General features: G+C 51.5%; 1 protein-coding gene across 2 annotated transcripts in view; it reads left to right on the top strand.

The window, feature by feature from the left end:
* nova2 (NOVA alternative splicing regulator 2) overlaps positions 1-20748 on the top strand; it is a 43118-nt gene that overhangs the window by 3561 nt on the left and 18809 nt on the right. For both annotated transcript variants that reach the window (XM_062473924.1, XM_062473923.1), the window contains one exon: positions 6006-6149. In XM_062473924.1, the coding sequence (XP_062329908.1) occupies positions 6006-6149 (144 nt within the window). The remainder of the gene's footprint in view (positions 1-6005; positions 6150-20748) is intronic.

Here is a 20748-nt window from a genome sequence, read left to right as displayed (position 1 = left end):
GTATGAACAGTTTGTGTTTTCTTCTCGTTATGAACATGTTTATTCCTTTGTGCATGCACATTACAATGGGAACTGTGTTTAGGAACACTGTGTTTAGGAACATTGTATTATGGAAATATTTTTGCTGTACCAGCATGTGTTCTGTACCTGTCTCAGTGATAAGCCTTTACCTTAGAGGACACAGGAACCCGCTAGCCTTGGGTTGTCTGTGCGGAGTTATAAATCACAGTTGTATGTTACATAAGGTTAAGGTCTTAAAGTAGAGGAGATCAATGACTCCCTTGGATGGTTTTAACAACCTCCATTCATCCCTTCCCCCCAGATTGTCTCACCCCCCCCCCCCTCTCTCTCTCCACTCTGTCTCTCTCTCTCTCCATCTGCATACCCGTGGGGCACATATAAAAGGTGTTCGAGCCTCGCTCTCCCTCTGCTTTTAGTCAATCCTATGATGGCAGGCCGTTCAGTAAGGGGGTATGCAGGACTAATTTTGTAAATGGATGAACTGGCAGCAGAGAGGAGAAGGGTTTTACTGGACAGTAGCGAGCAGTCCTCGCTACGCCCCTGCCAGGAGACGTGAGGGGACTCCAAATTAGCTGGAAGAAGGGGATGTGTGTGTGTGCTTAAGGAGCAGAGAGGTGACAAGAAGTGTGTGAGGGGAGGCGGAGTCATAGATGCAGAAGACCAGAAGTACTAAGGGGATATGATGAACACACACACCTCCCTCAGCCTTTGGCAGCTAGCGGACATCCATCGCAGCTTTATGTTATTGATCGATGGCGTGGCGAGTGTTTTCTGTTCCTCTCCTTCGCCTACCCAAGCGCATACCTAAGTACCTCACCTTCCCCAGACCACGAGATCGATACAGCCGCCCCTCAATGCTGAGGACGGAGAATACGTGCCGTTTATAACACACTCGTGAAATTGGTGTGTGTGGAGTGTGTTCGTGGACGGGCTCGCCACAGTTCTGGATCTGTGGTACAGGAACAAAGAAGAGTCAAAGAATCAATGTCTGATTGCACCCCATCCTTCCTGTCTCTGTGCCCCCCCCCCCCCCCCCCCCAACACACACTCCCATTCACGTTCCGGAGAGTACAGCGAAGGAGAAGAGAGGATAGCCTATCTAGAATGCATATTTCTACCCTGCACACTCTCATCCTTCTCAGGCATGCTAATCTCAGCCCTCTGTTCAGCCTTCACAGTAGCTACTCATTTCCCCTCCTCCCTTCCTTCCTCCCTCCTCCCTCCCTCCCTCCTCCTTCGCCGCCGCTCGCCACCTCCTCATCAATCGTTTGCTGCCATTCCGGTTGACACCGCTTAGTAACCTCGGCGTTGTCTGACGGTCGATGTTCCACCATTACCAGAACACAGCGCACCACCACCAGCTTGACTGCGTCCCTCTCTCTCTCTTTCTCTCCCTCGCTTTTTTCTAAAGCACTGCGTCAAAGGAAAAAAAATCCCATTGTACAGGGCGGGGTGAGGAAGGCAGGAGGGGGGCGGGGGATCCTCTCCAAACGGCGCCGTCCTATTGGACGAGCGACGTGTCCGTCTGCGGTAGCCAGCTGCCGATTGGGGGAGAGAGGGGCCCCGTGATGAATATGGATAGAAATGGGCGCTGTGAAGACCGTTGCGGAGGGGAGTCTTGTAAACCCCCCTCTGGAAGCAGCCGTGCTCGACAAACAAAGCAGGGCCCGCTTTCACACCCTCTCAGCTCCTCATCTCCATCCCCTGAACAAGGAGCGCTCTCTTCCCATCCACAGGCGCTAGCATAGCTTCGTTAGCCGCGGCAGGCTAGGCTAACAGAGACGCTGTGAGCACAGGAGACATTTTGGATTTGAGGCTGTTTACTGGCTAGAGAGGAGCACATCACATGACACATGCCCCTCCCTACCTTTTTCGCAAGGGAGAATTCTTTTCAATCACAAGTTATTTTTGTCGTACAATTAGTGCAAAGAATCTCCTCACTTTCCTCTCTTCCCCTCTCATGTGGTCTCCTGTCCTGTGCTCCCCTCCTCTCCTCTCCTGTGCTCTCCTCCTCTCCTCTCCTGTGCTCTCCTCCTCTCCTCTCCTGTGCTCTCCTCCTCTCCTCTCCTGTGCTCTCCTCCTCTCCTCTCCTGTGCTCTCCTCTCCTCCCTGGTGTCTATAGTGTTTATGACACCCCAGATCCCTCTGTTTGAGCTGATGACAGGTGGTGCTCCACTAGTCTTTAATTGTGGGGAGCTTTAACTCCAACAAAAGCAGTAGGATGGGGCTAGGGGGTCTAGACAAAGCCTGCCTCCCCCACACAGACTCTCCCAGCTTAAGGGAGATGAATATTTTCAAACACCCCAGTACTGAAACCATAGTCCCCATTTAACCCCCCCTCCCCTTTCTACCCTCCATTACCACCCCCACAGACACACACATACACACACACACCCTCCTCCAGACCCAGCCAGTGCCTCCAGCCCCCGGACACCAGATCCCAGGATTTGAGCCTTCAATCCCCAGGCGGAGGATGCCTATTCTGGGCTCCTAGGCTCCAGGGAAGCCCTAGCAACAGATTGCTCTGTTTACCCATTCGTTTATTATGTCAGATGTGTTGCTCATTATTTATTGTAGACACTCCATACACACCGATATGCCAAAGAAACATGCACAGTTCCACTGCCTTGCACACACACACACACTCACACCGGCCGGTTCATGAACATGTGTTTTTGGTGGACAGCTCAAAGTACAGGTGTGAATGTTCCCAAGACACATTGAGGACGCATTAAGATTGAATCGCTCAGGCTTCATCTGGAGGTGGTCCAGGCTGCATACGACCACAGTCTATCAACAGTTTTCTGAATGTGTCCTGGGCCACGTTGAACTACCGCCAACTCAACTGACATCCTTTGCTTCAATGAAATTATGTACTCATTTGGCGCCAACAACGTCCAATTTAAAGTTTAACAACAGGCAACCACAACAAATCGCATCAGCTGGCCTCGTCCACAACGTCAGAAAATTCTGCGAAAGCCCTGAGAGATATGTTGAGTATGTCAACCTTCTTGTGTGATTCAGTTTGGAAAACTCCTAGGAATAGACCCTGTCTGAATTGTTTGGATTTCTTCTTCTTTTAATATCCGCCTGACGAGGCAGGGAAACTGCGTTGCTGCCTCGCACCGTTTCAAAACAAATACAACTACGCATTTGGTCTTTGCAAAGGGAGATAACGTACGTTTTTTTCCTGAATATTAGAAGGGAAGTGACATCACAAGTGTTCACTGGAGAGATGTCGAGACGCATTCTAGGTGCGAACGGGCGTACTGAGAGCTGTCCACCCGTGATTGGATCACCCTGGTCGCATGTCAATGCCAGGTGTGAACAGGGCCTGGTAGACACATGAGCACCCCCACTTCTGAACAGCAGGATGAATTCTCTGATAAAAAGCTGGATCTGCTAGTGCAAGACATATGGGACACATTAGAAACCAAGATGGTGTGTTAATGGGAAGCTCTTCAGAGTACATTGGAAGTATTTGGAAGTACTTTGGTCAGACACACACAGAGGCAAGAAACGAACTTCCTTCTCTAGTCTGTCTCACCGACAGAACCACAGGAAGTGAGTGTCCTTCCTGTAGGAGCTTGGTACTTCTGATTGGCTAATCTCAGTTTGTGTTGTGGTAGTAGAGGAATGAAAACAAAGACCCTTGCCTCGGCAATGACACACCACATACATACCGATTGCATACACACCACACACTCCACACACACATACACACCACACACACACATACACACCACACACAGACCACATACACACACACTTACATACACACCACACACACATCCCTTCTTATCCCATGCCAGCTGTCTGATCTTGCCCCATCCATCTCGATCCGTCCTCACTCCATCACTACAGCCAGGGATTCAAACCTCCGCAGAGTTCCACCCCGACACCCACACAGCCGAAGCCCATCCCCAAAACCCAGCCTGAATATGAAGAACCAAACCATGACCTCATCCTCCACAGTCCTGTCCTGCCTTCAGAACGAGGGGTGTGACAGACAGATCTTCATCTCACTGGGGCAGGGAAACGGAGAACGCGCCACGCCGTCGATCAGTTGTCCAGATGAATGTTTCGAGTCAGTGACGAAGGCCCGGGCATACGTAGCGGAGCAGCTGTGCTCAGTCATCACTGTTGATTGGTTGTGTCTGTCTGACCGCCAGGGAGGCAGGGTGACTCAGAAGGGTCGGTACCAGGAGAACACAGAGGGACAATTAGAAACACTGACGGGATTAAGAGGGTTGACGAGGTGCGAAGCACACAGATGCATTTAAATAGGTGTGTCTGCATGTGTTTCAGTTTGCTGTGTCTGCTGGAGGCGATTTTGTATGGCTGATGTGTTGGTGCACACTTAATTCCCATTTTTTGTGTGCGTGTGTGTGTGGTTGCAAATGTGCGTGTATTTGTGTGTGTGTATGTCTGTATATGTGTGATATTATTTATCAATTCCCTTCTTTATTAATCGAGGCAGGGTAAAATTAGATATGTCCCAGTCTAAAGCAGGTCAGTTTGGGCTTTAAACAGAATCTGGGTCACTGCAAAACGCAGAGAGCAGGTCTGCTGCTTCTTAGTGAGAGGAGAGGAGAAGAGAGGAGAGGAGAAGGGAGGGGAGACTAGGAGGGGAGACGAGGAGGGAGACGGTGAGGAGAAGGGAGACGAGGAGAGAACACAGAAGGAGAGGAGAGGAATGGAGAGAGAGGTGAAGAGAAAAGAGAGGACAGGTAAAGAGAGGTGAAGAGAAACAACATTTAGAGTCTCAGAATAGGAACTAAAACAGTGACATTTAGATATGTGCTGAGGGCTATTTTTGGGAAGGGGTGATTCACACCAGGGGAGGTGAGGGAGAGGTGATGCTTATGGAACATGGATCTGATGTTCCTAGAAGGGTTTGTACTGTTATCCCTAAAATAATAGCTAGACCTTCACCTTGCACTTTGAGTACCTTATGGATGGCTAAATAGATGGCTGGACAGAGTGCACACTGTATTTATTAAACATTGTTATTTAGGTGGAATGACCCTTTAAAGAGTCTAACTCGACCTGGATACACATAAGGTAAACATTACCATGGAAACAAAGACTTCTCTGTACCAGGATGGTGTGTGTGTGTGTGTGTTTGTGTGTGTGTGTGTGTGATGTTCGGGAGAAAGCTATTGTCTCTTGTGCTATACCAAACCCCCTTCATCCTTCCATCCCCTCCTCATCCCCTCCATCCTCCCTCATCCCTCCATCCCCTCCTCATCCCTCCATCCCCTCCTCATCCCTCCATCCCCTCCTCATCCCTCCTTTTCATCCCTCCACCCCCCTCCACATCCATCCCAAAAGACACTCTGTGTCTGAGGCGTTTGAAGTCGTACTCCCCGCTCACCCCAGGAGGGGGGTGGGCGTTGGATCGAGGCTTTAAAGACGTAGAAAAAGTTCTCTCTCACACAGAAGTGGAGGCGTGGTGAGGCGAGGTAGAGATAGTGATCACATTCACCAGGGCAGTAGAGGACTGGAGGCAGGCAGAGGAATCCTCGGTGATCTGGAACACAGGAAGGGTTCCCAGCCTGTTCCCAGGAAGTGACATCACAGCCTTGAAGTGTGTCCCAGTATTGGGTGACTGTGATCAGACATGAAAACGAATAAGAACCCTGGGATTCAGACATGTGGCCCTGCGGAGAGAGAGCAGAATCCTCTGTGAGACGCTTATTAGATAAGAGCAATTTATAAAGGCCCGTTAGTGCAGCAAAGGCACATTTAGATGATCGCATCATCAAGTCTCAGTCATGGAAAGACTTGTTAACAGATAGCAGTCATAATCTGACAATTGAATTAGAAGAACATTTGTGTTTCACTGGAAATGTGATTTGATATAAATTTTGATTAATTTCAAAGTGTGATGATTTATATGATTAGATGCATGATTCTAGTGTTCATAGCTGTCGTCGCGACAACCTGACGCTGACTTCCTGCTTCATGTTTCCTGTGAGCAGAGGAAGGCGAGTACTTCCTGAAGGTGCTGATCCCCAGCTATGCTGCCGGCTCCATCATTGGAAAGGGCGGCCAGACCATCGTCCAGCTGCAGAAGGAGACAGGGGCCACCATCAAGCTGTCCAAATCCAAAGACTTCTACCCAGGTAAGAACAACCTTCGCCCGGACACCTGGATGTCCGGACACCTGGATGGCAGGCTGGCTGACTGACTGCTTAGCTGACTTGCTGATAAACTGTCTGGCTGGCTGGCGGGCTTGCTGGCTGGTGGGCTGGCTGATTGGCCGGCTGGCTGACTGGTTGGCTGACTGGCAGACTAGTTGGCTGGCTGGTTGGTTAGCTGGCGGCCTGGCTAACTGGCTGATCAATTGGCTGGCTGGCTGGCAGGCTGACTGAGTGACTGGCACGCGTGGTCACCTCTACATGACTGGTGACTGAGGGTTTGAGGAAGTGTAACTGAGATGGTTTGGGGACAACACAACAGTGACCCATTGCTGTGCCCGGGGTTTGATTCCCCTTAGGTGTGTGTTTGAGTGAGCCGACCCTGAGAACATTCACCAACATGGTCCACATTAATAACAAGAAAAACACAGCTATAGGCTGTGGTGGGTCTGGGATTTTCTCTCTCTTGCTCATTTCTGTGTTTGTCTATGGATGTGTTTGGGTGATATTTGTACCGGGTATCAGATTCCTAGTTAAGGTTTTAGCCATTAGGTCTGTGCTTTCTCCTCATGTTGGTTCACAGACAGGCCATCATTGTTGTAACCTCAACCCCTAGCCCCAGCCAGCCACAGCAGATGCAAGGTGCAGACACACACAGACACACACACCCTGGCAATGAAGAGTGATCTGAGGCTGAGAAAACGACCTTGTTGATGTGCAGGGTGAAATGAGGAGCAAAAAGAAAAAGAGAGAGAGGGAGAGAGAGAGAGAGAGAGAGAGAGAGAAAGGGAGGAAGAAGAAGGGGGAGACTGAAAGAGAGGTCTATAGAAAGAGAGGGCTGTAAGAGCTCCTTTCAGTCCTGTAGGAGTGAAGAGAGTGGGGTGGGGGGAGGGTTTGAGGAGGGCAGTTTACAGGGGCAGGGAGAGGAGGGTGGGAGGGGTTGGAGGCAGGAGGGGGTGAGGAGGGCAGAAGGGTGGGGGGGTGGCAGGAGGAGGCTCCTTCCTCCGCGCTGAAGGGGGCATCTGTATGCAAATGAGGAGCTTTTCTTCCTGGGTAACAAATCAAAAGGCCTACCACCTGCTTCGATGTCCCGGCCTGGTTTGTGTGTGTGTGTTTGTGTGTTGGGATATGAGAGAGTGTGTGTTTGAGTGTAAGAGAGTGTGCTTGCATGTGTTTGGGTGTGAGAGTGTGTCTGTGTGTGTGTGTGGCTGGGGGGGGGGGGTGTGCGCAGTGTGAAATGGAAATGATGGGATAGCCTAATCAACTGAGCAGAAGGAATGGATATGCTAGAAATCCCTCCATCCCTCATTCCTCCATCCCATCCTTTTGGAACGTTACGCCTCCTTCCCATCCCTCCTTCCCTCTCTCCCTCCCTCTCTCCCTCTCTCCCTCTCTCCCTCCCTCCCTCTATCTCTCTCTCTATCCATCCATCCTGGGAATAGTGCTGCACCAGCGTTTAACTCCCAACCAATTAGCTGTGCACAGCAGTATCAGGCCAGACAGCCAGCCATTCATTACAACAGTAGCCAAGATTTATTAGATACGCACGGACCTTCCAAATATAGGCCCTTCACAACGCCCACTGGAGCAAAGGGGAGTGGGAGAGGAGAGGAAGGAGGAGGGGAGGGGGAGAGGAGGGCAAAGAAAAGGAGGAGAAGGGAGGAAAGAGGAGGGGAGAGGATGAGAGGGGAGGAAGGAGGAGGGGGAGAGGAGAGGAAGGAGAGGAGTGGGGAGAGGGTTGGCCATATTTCCTAGTGACCTTGTGTCTGAGGAGGACAGCACCAGGGAGCTAGCAGGAGAAATGTTTTGCTGACATATTAAGTAAATGAGAGTCCGGTAATGTGACATGTTGATGGGCCATGGTTTATCTCTGTGGCTTGAAGTGAGAAGAGAAGAGGAGAGATTAAAGGAGAGGAGGGGAGAGAAGGGGGCTCGACTGCTAGAATGTCCCTCCATGTTAAGAACAACATTATGACATCACCACCCCGTGACCCAAACCAGTCACATGTCGCTCCCCCAGCCTCATACCCGAGGATTCTTACCAGCCAGTGAGGATGTAGAACACCTCATCTCAGTGAAACTCTATTGTTGTTGTGTCTGAATGGTGACTAAGTCTATCCTCTAAATCATCTGTCTGTCTCTGCCAGCCTCTCCCCCCATATATCTCCCTGTGATATCCCCCTGATATAGAAAACGACAGAAAGAAAAGAAAAGGTCTCTAAAGAATCACAAAAGCACTTGGAAGAAAGAAGAAATTCTTCTTTACTGATGTCACTCTTTTGACCGGGTCCTGGGTTTTCTCCTCCTCCTCTCCTACTCTCTCTCTCTCTCTCTCTCTCTCTCTCTCTCTCTCTCTCTCTCTCTCTCTCTCTCTCTCTTTCTCGCTCGCTCTCTCTCTCTCTCTCTCTCTCTCTCTCTCTCTCTCTCTCTCTCTCTCTCTCCTCCTCCTCCTCTCTCCCTGTTACCCCCCTCTCTCACTCCATCTCTCTTCACCTTCCTCTCTGCCTCTCCCTTCTTCCTATCTTTCCTCTCCCCCCTTCATACTCCTCTGTCCCCCCTCATACTCCCTCTCCTCTCTCTCCCTCTCTCCCTCCCCCCTTCCCTGCCCTCTCCCAGACCCTCCGCGTGCCACCATGCTAAAGCCTTGACTTAATCCTGACATGCCATGATTGCAGTTTTCAGTATTTAATACCCAGTCAGCCTCCTCTCCCTCCCTCCATCCCTCCTTTCATCCATCCCTCCATCCTCTCCCCTCGGGCCATATCTGCAGTACTGATGTGTGCCTCCGCTAAGCAGCTTACAGCTCGGAGCTTTTCCGACAGAAAGATGAAAAGCTGTAATATTTCATATCCCCCCTGCTCCAGCCAAATCACTTGTCTGTTTGTTTTTCAATGCAACTCTCCCTCTTCCAAAGACATCTTTGATGCCCCCCATTTAATTCAATTGAATTCAATTTCTCCAACTTGAATGAAATGATGGAATGAAAGGCTGGATGGATGGATTGATCGTGGCAGTGGAGGGTTTAATGAGTGGTTTTGCTGATCCATCCTCGTGGACACGCCCCCCAGCAGCCTCCCCCCCCCCCTATGTCTGTGCTGTGAAGGCAGACACATGCTAGCCTTGCTCAGGACTAGCACTGTTAGCAGTATCTCCAGCTAGCATCACAGGCTGGCGCCCATGGTTTTGTTTAGTTCTCTATGTGTGTGTGTGTGACGTGATACCATGGAGCTCGGGGCTGAGTAATGCCACTGTGCCAGTCTGTGCCACAGTGATGCACTGTCACCCGTATCGCCATGGAACCCTCACGTCACCACGGCAACCAGACACAGGAGGGAGGGGGGGGGGATGGCATGGCTAATCAATCTCAGAGCTGACCCAACATACAAACCCTCCATCACCCTCCATCTTCTCCTCCACCACCACTCTCCCCTCCACTAATCACGCCCTCTCTCCTCTGCTCTCTTTCCTCTCCTCTTTCCTCTCATATTCCTCATTAGCATCCTCTACCTCCGTCTTTTCCCCCACTTCCCCCGGGGAAGTGGGGGAGGTAGCGAACCCTACCTCCTCCTTCTCTTCACCCTCCTCTGGTTCTAACATTCCAATGTTTTGCAGACTTTTAATCAGCACAACCTGAGGAGCCCAGTGGGGCCACAAATAGAGGACCATGAACAGAACACACAGATCAATACTGCCTGGAGAGAGGGTGTGTGTGTGTGTGTGTGTGTGTGGACAGGGTCGGGGGTGAAATATGACTGTCGAGAATGTTTGCAAATGTGGGGAGAGGAGAGCAGAGGGGAGAGAGGAGAGAAAGGGAGAGGGGCTTTTCACCTGCTAGGACCGGGCCCGAGTGCTCCTGCTCCCCCACGTCTCCTCCCACACCGCCCCCCAGGACCTCTCATTCTTCCACCCTCTGGATCCGGTTGTGTTCAGCCCAGCACAGCAGCTCCCCCTCCCCTCCCCCTCCCCCATCTCGGAGGTCAGACAGCAGTGATCAGACAGCAGGGATCAGACAGCGGGTTACCTAGGTGTTGTTGGAAGGGGCGGTGCCATACAGTCCTGAGTCACATCATTCGGAGCTCTCCTGTTTGTGTTGACCATTCAGCTGCAGTCTGGGTCCGTGGCCTGGAATATAAAGCTTTGACCCCAGCTTTAGGGCCCAGTCTTTAGTCTCTATCCCCCCCATCCCCACCTACCATCCCCACCCCAACCCCCCGTCAGTAAAGAGAGTGGAGAGGACCAGCTGTCGTTCCCTCTCTGAGAACTCTTGAGTGTGTGTATGTGTGTGTGTGTGCCGTCGCCCCTAACCCTTTCAAATCCCACCCCAAATGGCACCTGCCACTCACACCGTCGCGACCCCCCTCAACCAATCAAAACACCCACTTCCGTGGCAGCCCGGGACCTCAGTCCTCTGTGATTGGCTCAAGCCAGGCCGAGCAAAGAGGCGTTTAGGGGGCTTTGGTTACGGGGGGAGAAGAGAATAGTCTCCGCCCCTCCACCCAGCCCGGCCTTTGTCTGCTGGCATGACAAAGCCCTAACCCAGCTGTGCTGCCACTCCCTGGGATGAGGAACAACTGCCAGTGCCTGGCTTCAGCAGGCCTGGGTCTAAAAATAGGCCCGGAGCACGCTGTTAGATAGTGGGCTGTAGGAAGCACGTTCTGGCCCGCGAAAAATGTGAGGAGATCATAGAACTCTGGATATCTATTATGTGTGTGTGTGTGTGGAATATCGAATGTATATAGACAGTGTGTCAGAGGGGAGGAGGAAGAATGAAAGATTGATGCATTGAGATGGGTGGGAGTGTGTGTGTATGTGTGTGTGTGTGTGTGTGCGTGCATGCGCGTGTGTGACAGATTGAGGAGAAAGGAGGGAGAAAAGGGAAAAGACTGGAGAGAGTGAATGAGAAAGCGAGGGAGGGTGGGAGGGTGGGAGGGGAGCAGTTGAATATCCAGAGGTTTGAATAGCCAGTGATGGCCCCAAACTGTCAGACACAATAGCGAGTGGTGGGACACTCTTAATGACAATGGAGCCTTTGACATGGTGACCACAGAGCCGTGGTCTTCTGGAGGGGGGAGTGGACTCCCATCTGCCTCAAGAGGACCATGCCACTCTGCTGGGCACTGTGTGTGTGTGTGTGTGTGTATGTTGGCTTGTGTATGTGCATGTGTGTGTGTGGGTGGGTGGGTGGGTGGGTGGGTGGGTGGGTGGATGCATGGGTAGTCTGTGTCTCTGTGAATGTGTGTGTGTGCAGCACAGGACATGTCTGTCGTCCCTGAAGCCTTCTTGCTGTTGCTCAGGATCAGGATCTCTTGTCTACATGTGTTTGTGTGCTGGCTGTCACATGACAAACAGGTCTCAGCGTACAACCAGCAGTCTGCAGGCCTGGAGCCCTCCCCCCTCCCACACACACACACACACACACACCCACACACACGCTGACATGGGCTGCTGTCATGGCTGACGCCGGGTGATGTGTTGAACATGGGGACCACAGGTCCAGGATCAGCTACAGGAGGGAGGGAGGGAGGGAAGTAGAAGACCGAGGGAGGGAGCGAGAGGGAGGAGGGGGGAAATAGGGAGAGAGAGAGAGAGAGAGAGAAGGAGTGAAAGGGGGAGAGAGAGAGAGAGAGAGAGAGAGAGAGAGAGAGAGAGAGATGAGAGAGAGAGAGAGAGAGAGAGAGAGAGAGAGAGAGAGAGAGAGAGAGAGAGAGAGGGGTGGTTGTGAGGCTCAACCCTGCTAGCTCAGACCACCCGGTCACACAGCCAACATAGCTTGATCTGAGCTCTGCATTGCCATGACAATTTGCTGGCTTTGTGAACTGAATGAAGCTGATGTAGGGGTATTATGGGATGCCAGAGCAGTTTGTGTGGGCATGAATGTGTGTGTACGTGTGTATATATGTGGGTGGGTATGTGTGTGTGTACGCTTCAGGAGAGCCTGAGCTTTGGTAAACACACACTCTGTAACCCCCTCGCCCATCCCCCCCTTAGACAAAGCCTGGATTTGTGGGACTGTACACCCCGTTGCCTTGGTGATGAGAATCAAAGTGACAGCTCTTAGGGGAAAGGAGCCCCTCCCTCTGTCCTCCACTCCTTTCTTCCTCTCCATCCCTCTCTCCTTAGCAGGTGTGGTATGAACATGAAGGTTGTTTGTCTCTATGCAGCTTGTGAGTGTGTACGTGTGTGTGTGTTTCTGAGCGTGTGTGTGTTTCTGAGTGTGTGTGTGTGCATAGTCCAGCAGACTGCTGTTGTCCTCCCCCCCTCTATTCGATTCCCTTCACCAGGTTTGCAGGAGAAAATCAGAGACAAGGAGTGTTTGGTTCGACTTCGGATGAGGCATGGCTGTTGTTGTTGCAGCAGTAGGAGTGCTATAAGTGGTGCTCGACTCAAATGACTCAAACCCAATGCACTCATACCTACCCACACACTGGGGGTCATTCCGCAGGCCAGGGAGAGAGGAAGATGAACAGAAAATCATTACATGCAAATCAAACCATCTGTGTCTACCTACACAAATGTGCGGGATGCACCCACAGAAACACACGCGCACAGAAACACACACACACACACACACACACAGAAACACACACAGAAACAAAAAAAAAAAGGGGCACACAGAAACACACACGCATATGCACGCACTCGAGTAAGCTAAGTACACCCTCCTTTTCCTCTCTGATTGCCCCGGCACAACAATGGCACTTGGCGTTCGCGGTTGCTGTGGCGACAGCCCCCCCCCCCCTCCTTGCATAAAGAGGTCAGAAGAAGAGATCTAAATCTCCCAACGTCTCCTCGGTGGGCGGAGCGGCGAGGGAGAGCGGACTCTTAAAGGAGCGTGTCTCTGCCTCTCCGGCCCACAATAGAGACACACACTGACGGGAGGGGCCGTCCCTTTAAGAGGGAAGGTTAGCGCTGACAAAGACCTTCATTGACAAAGGCTGAAAAACCCGGAAAAGGATAGAGAGAGGGTGGGGGGGCGGGGCGTAGGGACAAAGCTGCCCCTCTGAGCCCCAACTCCCCCCCTCCCCCCTTACTCCCTTACCTTACCCTCTTTCACCCTCTCGTACCCCCCACCTCTGTCCCACCCCTGCAGAAAGGACCAGGTTCCACAGCTGCCCCCCCCCCCCCCCCCCCCCCCATTATCTTTAATCCCCCAGTGAATGCTTCCCCCCCCTCATCCCCCTTCGGTGATTAATTTCCGTCCCTCCATCCCACAAAGCCCCATCAGCTGTTGGAACGCCCCCCCCCCACACACACACACCCACATGAACTCACACAGTCATACACACACTCACATGCACACACACTCACACATGCATACAAAAACACATGCACAGACACACACACACACACAGCCTGGCCGATCCAGCTCATCTCGCTTTAATTGCAGCAGATCGGGAAGCGATAATTAACCCAGCAGAGGGTACGGGAGTGTGTGTATGTACGCATGTGTGTGTGTGTGTGTATGTGTGCGACAGTCAGGGAAGTGCAGTTGGCGGCCAGGAGTTGGACAGCCGGAGCGAGTCATCATCACCCGTCTGCTGTCTCCCCAAGAGGGTCGCCATGATTGGCTGAGAAGATGATTGACCTCTGACCCCTGAGTCGACGAGACCGCGACGACCGCCTCAGGGCATCGGACAATCCTTGTCCCTCAGCCAATCACACACTCCAGCTTCTATTGTTTACCATCCTTTTCCACTCGGTTCTATTCTACTCTACTTATTTCCCCATTCTTTCTAATCTAATTGAAAGCATGTGCAATGCTTCCAACACAATCATTTCTAGCATCACACAAAACAACACCAAACACAAAGCAGCTTGGATATTATTACATTACGTAAACAGATATAATTTTCACCCGACAGTTGTGATTGTTTCAAGCAGAGGGACTACGAGCCGGGGTTTATTAAACACGGATATTCGGAGGACGTTGATGTCATAGCCATGTGGAAGTGGTTAATACGCATGACATCAGTGCTGTGAGAGAAGTTTCTCCCATCAGCACACCACACCCTCCATGTCAGAGCTCCACTCTCCAGATCTCCTCGCTGAATCTGCAAACTGTAAATCAACTCTTAAACACACTAGCAAAACCTGCTTGCTGAATATGCACTTGGCCTATGTATTTTATCATGCTAGTGAATGCTATGCTAAGCACCAGTTATATCTGGCTAGCTAGGACTCTGCAGTAAGCCTTTGCTATATCTGGTTAACCAGAGCTAATGCTAGTTCTATACTAGAGGCTAGCTGTGGCTAGCCTCTGGTCTCCATTTGACACAGATTCGCGGTAGGGCAAAAGGGCAGACAGATTTTTATGATACTGGCTAGTTCAACAGAGGCCTTTCCAACACAAAGAAAGATGCTAATTAGAGTTTAGCTGATGGCTAATTGCTATTTTCCCTCCTTCTCCAATAACACTATGTAAACAACCTTTCCAAAGAATGTCTTACAGGAAAGGGTTAAATCAAAGTGATCCGATCAGAAGCGAGAAAGAGTGAGTCAGAGAGGGAGAGAGAGCGTGAGACGGAGAGAAAGAAAGAGGTTGCATAAAAAGGCGAGAAAGAGAAAGATAAACGGGTATTTTGTTTTCCCAGTTAGCTCCCCCTCTCTTGTCTCCTCCCCTTAATTACAGCCTTGTCCATCACATCTTTATCACGCCAAACACACACACGCACATAGACACACAGACATACACACGGACACACACACACACAACCCCCCCCACACACACACACACAACCCCCCCCCCCCCCACACACACACAGACACACACACACAATCCCCCCCCCACACACACACACAGACACACACACAACCCCCCCCACACACACAGACACACACACACACACATTCTGGGGAGGATCACGGTCGTTCCCGGCCCGCACGTGCTCAGTGGAGAACAGACAACAGTCTACGCTTTCAGTCCTCTCTCCCCCCCCCCCCCGTAACTTCCGCCCTCCATCCATCCATCCATCCATGCATCCCAGGCAGGTGTGAGAGGAGAAGGAAGCCTTTCAGAAGCCTCCCCCTCCCTGTGTCCTACACCTCCAGAGAGGAGGAAGCAGAGAGAGGAGATGATCCTCAGAGTGTCTGCCAAGTCAGGGAGGAAGGCTGTATTTCACCCTGACAGACTCCCTCTCATCCAGGGGAGGTCCAGACAGCTCTCCCTGGCCCCTGGCCCCAGCGCTGGTCCTCCTGGGTTAGCCATGGTTGAAGATGTCTGACACTGTCTCTATCTCTCTGTGTGTTTGGCAGAGAGAGAGGGGCTGACTGCCTCTGCTTGTCCAGTTTCCAGGTGACTGTTCAGAGATAGGCGACACAGAGGATCACTGAGAGAGCTGTGTCTGCACTTGTATCAGTTTGGGGTTGTTCTCAGTCTGATCCTCAATATGATTCTCAGTTTGACTATCACTTTGACACCCACTTTGATTTTCAGTTTGAATCACAATTTGAATCACAATTCTATTTTCACTGTGACTCTCAGTTTTGCTCTGGTGTGAAGGCTCCAGACCTGCAGCCACACAGTTGCAGCTGTGTCAAATGGAGACCAGATTGCGTATGATGTAAATCGTCAAGCATCCCGGAGCTGTTGCCGTGGCGGCGACTCACAGCGTTGAGTCAAGGCTGGCCGAGTGCTGCACACTCCCACTGCAGAGCGCGTGAGAGAGAGACCACCAGAGAGAAAGACAGAGAAAGACAGAGAGAGGTACAAAGAGAGAGAGAGGGCCCGAGAGAAAGATGGCGAGAGAGAAAGAGAGAGAGAGAAAGTGGGAACAACAGTCACAACACTGCACAACACGTGCCATGGAAACCATGGAGCAGAACACTTCCTCCCCACAGGGAGAAGAGAGGAATGGAGAGAGAGAGAAGGGAGGAGAGGCAACGGGTGACGGAAGGAGGGAGGAATGGATGGAGGGAGGAGAAGAGTGATTGAAGGAGGGAGAGAGAAGAGGGATGGGATGACGGAAAGGAAGGAGGGAGGGAGGGAAAGGAAAGAGGGAAAATAATTGAATGGGACATGGGGAGGGAGGGAAGGAAGAGGAGGGAGAGAGAGACAGAAAGGGATGGAGAGGGTTTTACAGAGAGATATGCGTTTGGAGGAGGAGGGGGGGAGAGAGGCAACAGTGGAGGGGTGAGGGGGTGAGAGCGAGTGAGGGGGAGGAGGAGGGGAGACGAGGGGTGATACAGCAGATAAGGGAGGTAAGGAAGGGGTGAGTTTAATGGGAGAGGACGGAAGTGAGAGATATGAGGAGGTGGAGGGAGGAGAAAGGGGGTGAGAGAGGGGGAGGGGGATGGGGGAGGGGAGAAGGTTCTGGGCCCAGGCTGGGTGTTAACCAGAGAGGATCACTCTGGTAAAACAGTGGGTGGGATTAGACTGCACTGTAAAGTTGTGAAAATGGGGATAAAGTTGGGCATCCCTGTAAACGCTGTCCACACACACACGCACACTCAGCCCCTAACCCAAGCCTGTAAACACTTCCCAGTACATAGCCACAAAACCCAACACACGCACGCACACAAACACACACACACACACACACACACACACACACAGCATACCCAGCCTCTATAAACCCTGGTTAACCCAGCCCAAGAGCCAGACAGACAGACAGCTAAGGGGGGAGGAGGGGGAGACATGGGGACGAGGAGGGTGGAGGAAGGGGGAAGGGGAAGGAGTGGACAGGAGGAGAAGGACGAGGAGGAGGAAGGAGGAAGATGGGGGAGGAGGAAAAGGGGAAGGAAGGGCACGGAGGGGGAGGAGGGGGTAGGAGGGCTTGCAGGAGTTGTAACTGAAGGGTGAGGGGGTCAGACGCAGTGGACAGTGGGGGAGAGGGGGGAGAGGGGGAGGCTGGGAGGGCAGCGTAGCAGCTGACAAAGGGGGAGACAGTCTCAAGCCACATAGATGGAGGATGGATTTGGGGGGGATTTGATAAGGGTGTGTGTATGTATGTAGGGGGGTGGGTGTAATGGGTTTAGACCAGTTGACATTGCCCCCTCCCATTCTAATACACTCACAAACTCACACACACATGCACATGCCCTGTGGACCAGAGGATGTTTAGACAACTTTGACTTACCCCGGGTGTGTGGGGGACAGGTGTGTGTCTCTGTGTGAGTGACTGAACTTATGTGAGTTCAAGGGGGTGGGGGGAGGGGGGGGCGGAGTGGCTGAGGCAGTTGTAGGACACCCTACACCACTGGGGGAGATTTGCTCAACGAGTTGAGGACAGGGGGCATTAGGAATAGGGGGGGGGAGGGGGGGGGAGGCCAGCTGCCCCCCCCCCCCCTCCTACACAAACACACACACTCCCATCCCATGACAGCTCTAGAGTCTGTCCCAGGCTAGACCCAGTGTGTTCTGCAGGGAAGGTCAGTGCTGTCTTAAAGCTGGCAAGGCTAGACCAGGCCATACCAGGCCAGGCCAGGCCAGATTACTGTTGTCTAAACACACCAACTATGACCCTTCTCCCATATCAGACAAATACATTTAGATATGCACAGTGTGTGTGTGTGTGTAAGGGGGATGGGGAGTGTGTGTGTGTGTGTGTGTGTGTGTGTGTGTGTAGGGGGGATGGGAATGGTGGTTCTGTGTGTATGAATTAGCATGTGTGTGTAGGAGGGGGAGGATATGGGTTTGGGAATGGTGTGTGTGTGTGTGTGTGCGTGTGTGTGTGTAGCCTGGTTTACTGCAGTGTGATCCATGGTGGGGGAGATCTGAGACCCCTCAGGTCCCCGGCTGCGTAAATCAGGGTTGAGGAGGGGGGAGACATGGTGCTCAGATAGAGAGCCCAGCATGACTACTCCTTCATTTATTCCTACAGAATCTCTTCTCCTTCCTTTCATCCCTCCATCCTTGCATCCTTAGCTCTGTGTCCTCTCCATCTATACCCGGCAAGAGTATTTGTTGCATTATTCATATAGGAGGATGTATGTGTGTGTGTGAGTCTTAATTAGGTCGTCTGTTCACTCGTGTCGGACCCTGGGGTTTAAAGAACGAGGATACTGTGCTCGTCTTGTCTCCTCTCCTCTCGTCTCCTCTCGTTTCCTCTCTCGTTTCCTCTGCTCTCCTCTCCTTTATCCCAGTTATGTATAGAGTGTAATCAGTCACCGAGCAGGAATTCACACCAGGTCCGGTTACCACAGCCCCTCGGAGGCCACAATCAAGCTGTGTTTGCGTTGGTGTGTGTGTGTGTGTGTGTGTGTGTGTGTGTGTAAGTCAACATGTATGTATTAAACAGTAAGAATGTTGGTTATTAGGTAAATATAGACCTCTGAGGTTACACTTTTGGACGTGTGAGTCCAGGCTCTGTGTGTGCGTGTGTGTGACATAGTTAACAGCCAGTTGAGGTCACATGTACAGAGCTGCTAGATGTCTGTGTGACAGTCAGGAGTAACGATGTAGGCACAGATAGACAGATCAACCGTAACCTTGACAGACAGACAGACAGACAGACTTCATCATCTCATTGTAACATCACAGCGAATAATAAAGTAAAAGAGAAAGAAAGGCAGGGATGAGAGAGAGAGAAGACCAGAGACCAAGACAGAGAGAGAGGGAAATATTTACACAGAGAGAGAAAGAAAGAGAGAGTGGGAGTGAGGTACAAAGAGAGAGAGAAGACCAGAGAGAAAGTGGAAACAGTCACAACTTTCCCTGAGGGAAACATACCTGGAAGAGATAACTGTCAAGGTGATGACTGTCAAGATATTAAAACTGTCAGTTAAGCTGTTGTTTTATTGTGTTATGTCTGTAGCCAATATCTCTATTCTTCTGTGTTTATCTAGGAAGAGTTAGAGGGAAAGAGAGAGTGTGTGTGTGTTTGAATGTGTGTGTTTTCCAGTCCCCTAGAGTCCTCGGGGACTCTCTCTGCACCTGGTAGCAGAATGTTCTGTTTCCCCTGACAATGTTTCCCCTCTCACACTCCCCTCACTCTCTCTTCAATGGGGTTTATATCTATCTACCCCTCCCTCTCTATCTCTCTCCCACTATCTCCTTTGCTCTCCCTCTCCCTTTCGATCTCTCTCTCTTCCACCTCTCCTCTCGATCTCTTTCGCTCGCACGCTCAGCTGGTTTCCCCCTGCCTTTCTTCAGGCTCTCGCACACAAACTTCTCTCCCCCTCGCTCCCCTCCTCCCTGCCTCTCCCTCAAGTCTTGTTCTCCGTGACAGAGCTCTGAGCTGGGGTCCAACTGCCAGGTCTCGGAAGGGTGCGAAAGGGCGAAGAGAGAGAGAGAGCGTTATGGAGAGACGGCGAGAGGGAGCGAGGCGGGGGTAGAGAGGCAGAGACAGAGGGGGTGGAGCGAGGTAGAGAGATAGGAGGAGAGAGGAGCAGGAGAGAGGGGCAGGAGATAGAGGGAGATGGGGGGTGAATAGGAGATGGGAGGGAGAGAGAGGGAGGGAGGGTGAGAGGAGAGAGGAGAGGAGGACAGAGCAGCCGAGGAGAGTGGACATGGCATCTTTTCAGCTGTTTGCACGGCATGGGCCACAACACCATGGCAACGCCGTTCCCGCTGGCTAAGGTTGAGCAGAGGAAGGAGGGGAGGGGGGTATGGGGGTGGTCAAGGGAAGGAGGAGAGAGAGAGTGAGAGAGAGAAGGAGAGAGAGAGAGAGAGAGAGAGAAAGAGAGAGCAGGAGAGAGAGAGAGAGAGAGAGAGAGAGAGAGAGAGAGAGAGAGAGAGAGAGAGAGAGAGAGAGAGCAGGAGAGAGAGAGAGCGAGAAAGAGAGAGAGAGAGAGTAGGAGAGGAGGAGGAGAAAACCCAGGACCCGGTCAAAAGAGTGACATCAGTAAAGAAGAATTTCTTCTTTCTTCCAAGTGCTTTTGTGATTCTTTAGAGACCTTTTCTTTTCTTTCTGTCGTTCTCTATCACGGCTGGACAGTATAGAAGTAGGGAGAGGTGGAGGGAGGCAGGGAGGGAGGGAGGGAGGGAGGGTCATGTTAACACCATTTACAGGGTATTATATCCCTGTAAGTACATCCTCAGGCCTCTGGTCGACTTAAACTTTCTGAAATATACCTCCTCTTCTCCTCTTCTCTCCATTCTTTTCTTCTATTCTACCTCCTCTCCAGACATGGTCAGGCACCCTGAGTCCAAAGTCATAAAGTTAGTTAGTGCTGACACCACTTCCAAGTTTCCTTCCCTCTCAACACACACTCATACACACACACACACACACACACACACACATATAAACACACACATTCAAGGACATACACATGCCTTCGCACACAAACTCTCATGCACACACTCATACATGTGCACACACACACACACACACTCATGCACACACACTCACATACACACATGCACTCATGCACACATACACACACAAACTTGTGTTCCAGAGATTACATCAGCACATGCAATGCTGGCCTCTGCTGCTCTTATTGGAGTAATAACAGATGACATCACCAACAGCTGCCCAGAGGTGTTTTTTGGGGGGCCGGGGGAGGGGGGGAGGGGTCTGCTGGTTGCCTTGGAGACATAAGAGGATCAGTCAAGGGATATGAAATGACCATCACACACACACACAAGCACACATACACACACACCCACACAAGCATACATACACACATACCCTGTCCATAT

Source organism: Osmerus eperlanus, chromosome 11 (assembly GCF_963692335.1).
Source record: "Osmerus eperlanus chromosome 11, fOsmEpe2.1, whole genome shotgun sequence".
Lineage (NCBI taxonomy): Eukaryota > Metazoa > Chordata > Actinopteri > Osmeriformes > Osmeridae > Osmerus > Osmerus eperlanus.
Note: the sequence above shows the minus strand (reverse complement) of the source record. Positions and strands in the feature narration are given on the sequence as shown.